We start from the raw sequence: 3,484 nt of genomic DNA, 5'->3' as shown, positions 1-3,484 counted from the left end.
TATATATATATATAATTACACTTTTAATGTGTGTGATTTTTATAATTGAAAAACAACACTTACCGAGTGTGACATCAAAGTTTTTACTAAAATATTATATTCCCTCCAAAAAATTTGACTCTCCCTCCCATTTTTATTTTTCCAAAAAGAAATTTCATAAACAATTAAAAAAATAACTCTCCAAGTCTCTCAAAAGAGATTTTCTTTGCCCTAAATCAGAAAATCTTCAACTCTTTGTAAGTATGGAGTTTCAGCCAAATTAACACATATCTAACACAAAGCAATAATTTTTCACAAAACAAGTTGAAGAATGATTTAAAAATACTTCTCTAATTTTTCTCTACCTCTTGAGACTCGAAAATTCCATTTTGATATGGAAGATCTTTTAGATCCATTCATGATTTTCACAATGTTCGCCCTTACGATTTAGTCGTTGTTCACTAGGGACAGATCAATGACGATTATTTCCTAAATCTTCATCAGATCAAAACGGTTTTTATTGGAATAGAGTTTATGAGGTAATTTCTACCTTTAAAAGTCTGAATTTTTTATTATGAGGGGAAACCCTCTTTTTATACAAGAGAAAACTTACTATTTTGGCCAAGTGGCCGACACTAAAAAACAAAAAATTTTACATAATGACTCTTACTATTTACATATGACTCTTACTATTCACATATGACTCTTACTATTCACATATGACCTTTCATGAACGACCTTTTCTGTTCATAACTTTTTCTTTCTTTCTTTTCTTCTCCTTATCTTCTTTGTTGCAGCTGTCCACGTCTCTATGTCCTTCTTTTTCTGCTTTCCACGTATCTTTATTCGATTTGGACATCTGGTATGACATTATCTTCTCCCTGACATTTTGAACATATATGGTCGGGGTATTTTTGTCCAATAATTTTGCAATATCTGGTTAATAATTCATTCGAAATAAACTCTTTCCTTAATTCTCTTGTTGTTGATTTTTGCTCCGGCTTGAGTAAACTGAGTATCCATTGGCGTATCTCCTCCATATCTTGTTCTCTAATTTCCCTAGAATTTGAATATATCATAACTTGTTCCCGTACATAATAGCTCCATACTGAATTTTCGTTTAAATAATTGTTAGTTAGTTCATTTAGAATAGTTGCGAGTCCAATAACTCTCTTGTTGGCGTAGAATTCTTGTATCTCAATTCTTTGTGTTTCTTGCTGTGTCCCGATATCTTCCGGAATTATCATATCTCTGGTCAAACCAATCTTTATAACTTGTATAATTGGCTTTATCTCATCAAATAATATCTCTGCTGGTGCTGAATAAAACTTTATATAAAATAATGTTCCTTTAGTAATTCTTTTATAGTTCATAAAGGCTTTGTATAGCTCCGGTATGGTCGATATTTCATCTCCTGTTTGAGTATAAATTGTGTTGAGTAATCCGTAACTATAACACGTTTTTACTAGATTTGCATTGGTGCCTGGTTGCGCTATCAACTTATTATATCCTTGTAGCTTTTGGGTTATAAAATCAGTATGAGGGTCTTTGGCAGTTTGAGATCTTGGTGTTGAGTTTAAATAATTTTGGATTTTATAAAGGTTTTCAATATATGAGCGGGTTATGTGGTTGTAGGCATTTTTATCTTGGTTTAAACTTTCCGAGTAAGTAGTTGTTTGTGGTGGCATATATAATGGGTCTTTTTGGTTTTTTGGAATAACTGGTATATCAAAAAAAAATTTCATATTTGAATTCGTATATCTTATTCCACTAACTCCTTTTGTTGTAGATGTGCTGGTTGTAGCTGCATTTAAACAAACATTGTCATGGGTTTTATGGAGTTTTCCAACGTCTCCTTGTAGCTCTGGAATTTTTCTGTCTTCCGATCGACATAGCTCTGCATTTTTATAGTCATGCTGCTGACTTATATTTTTCATCTTTTGTAACTCTTTATCCATACTATCCACTTTTGTAGAAAGTGTAGTAATGGCTTTGAGTATTTCTTCCATTCTATCTTTTTCTGGCTCAGTTTGGGTTCTTTTGTCTTGATAGGTAGTCTGCAATAACATTTTCGTCAGTTTTTATTACCTCAATTGTAAAAGTAAAATTTTGTATATTTAATACAAGCCTTCTTATTTCCTTTGTTGTCACTGAGTCTGGTATTTTTCGCGTTATCCACCATTTTACATGCGTATTATCTGTTCTTACAATAAATTTGTTATAAGCAATATATGGTTCAAAAGCTAATAAACATTTATACAATCCAAATAGTTCTTTTCTATTTATTTCCCATTTTAATTGTGCTTCTGTATAGGATCCTGAGTGATATCTGCAATGGTGTTCTATTTTTTCGTTGTCATATTTATATTTTAAGACTCCTCCATAACTGTGATTTCTCGAATCTGTTTCAACAATATAAGTAAATAATTTGTTTTCATTGGGAAAATATAGTTTTGGTAGTTTTTTACATAAGTTTTTAATATGTCTTATATGTTCTTTATCTTTATTGTAAAAATAATATTCAACATCTTTCTTAAGTTTTTTGTTTAATGGTTTTAAATGATCTGCTAATTTTGGTATGTATTCCCTTACTTGGTTTACTAATCCTAAGAAGGATTGTAATTTCTTCTTTGTATCTATATTTTCATCAAGGGTAATTATTTTTTGTACTGTGTGGGTTTGCATCTTTATCCCATTTTTATCTATTTGTATTCCTAGAAATTTTATCTGAGGTTTCATAATTTCTACTTTCTTTTTACTTAGGCTTATACCAGAATGTTTAATTATGTGTATAAATTTTTCTAGTAACCTGATATGTTGATCTTGTGTTTTTTAGTATAATAATATATCATCTATATAGACAATACAATTTTCTAATTGATTAAAATATTTGTCCATAAAATGCTGGTATCTTCCTGGTGCATTTTTATATCCAAATGGTAGAACATTCCATTCATAAAATACTTGTTGTACAGTAAATGTTGTTAGTTGTTTAGATTCTTCTTCTAGTTTCAAGTGATAAAATCCTGATTTACAATCAAATTTACTGAAATAATTATATCCTTGTATCTGTCTTATTTTTAGTATCTTATTTGGTATTGGGTAATTATATGTTTTAGTTTTAGTATTCAGTTTGCGATAATCTATGACCATTCTACTTTTACCTCGTTTTTGTTCACTATGTTTATTAACTATAAATGCTGGACTTGTATGTTTACTATTGCTTTCTTGTATATAATTATTCTTCAATAGTTCATCTTATATGCATTTTAAATTATTTTAAATCATCAAAATTATATTTTAATGGTTTTTGTGTTATTATACTATTTTCATCTATTAATTCAATTTTTACTTTCATCTTATGCTTTTCCCATCCTTGTAATGGATTTTCACTATATAATAATTCTAGTTGTTCGTTAATTATTTTAACTTTATCTATTGTAAATATGATAATTTCTAATTGTGTTATTTGATTTTTACTTATATTTTCTATTTCCTGGTTTAT

At 29.0% G+C, this 3,484-nt stretch overlaps 1 protein-coding gene across 1 annotated transcript; it reads right to left on the bottom strand.

Moving 5' to 3' along the window:
* Nucleotides 1-821: 821 nt before the first annotated feature.
* LOC107013253 lies at nt 822-2,048 on the bottom strand. The gene has a single exon (XM_015213210.1). The coding sequence runs from the start codon at nt 2,046-2,048 to the stop codon at nt 822-824; it is 1,227 nt and encodes a 408-aa protein (XP_015068696.1).
* Nucleotides 2,049-3,484: the final 1,436 nt, after the last annotated feature.

The sequence above is a fragment of the Solanum pennellii genome, chromosome 3 (genome assembly GCF_001406875.1).
Source record: "Solanum pennellii chromosome 3, SPENNV200".
NCBI classification, from domain to species: Eukaryota; Viridiplantae; Streptophyta; class Magnoliopsida; order Solanales; family Solanaceae; genus Solanum; species Solanum pennellii.
The sequence above is the reverse complement of the archived record's forward strand: the minus strand, read 5'-3'. Positions and strand labels throughout refer to the sequence as shown.

Bases quoted from the DNA above. Each gene is read 5' to 3' on its own strand.
- LOC107013253 (XM_015213210.1), bottom strand. From the start codon at position 2,048: ATGTTATTGCAGACTACCTATCAAGACAAAAGAACCCAAACTGAGCCA.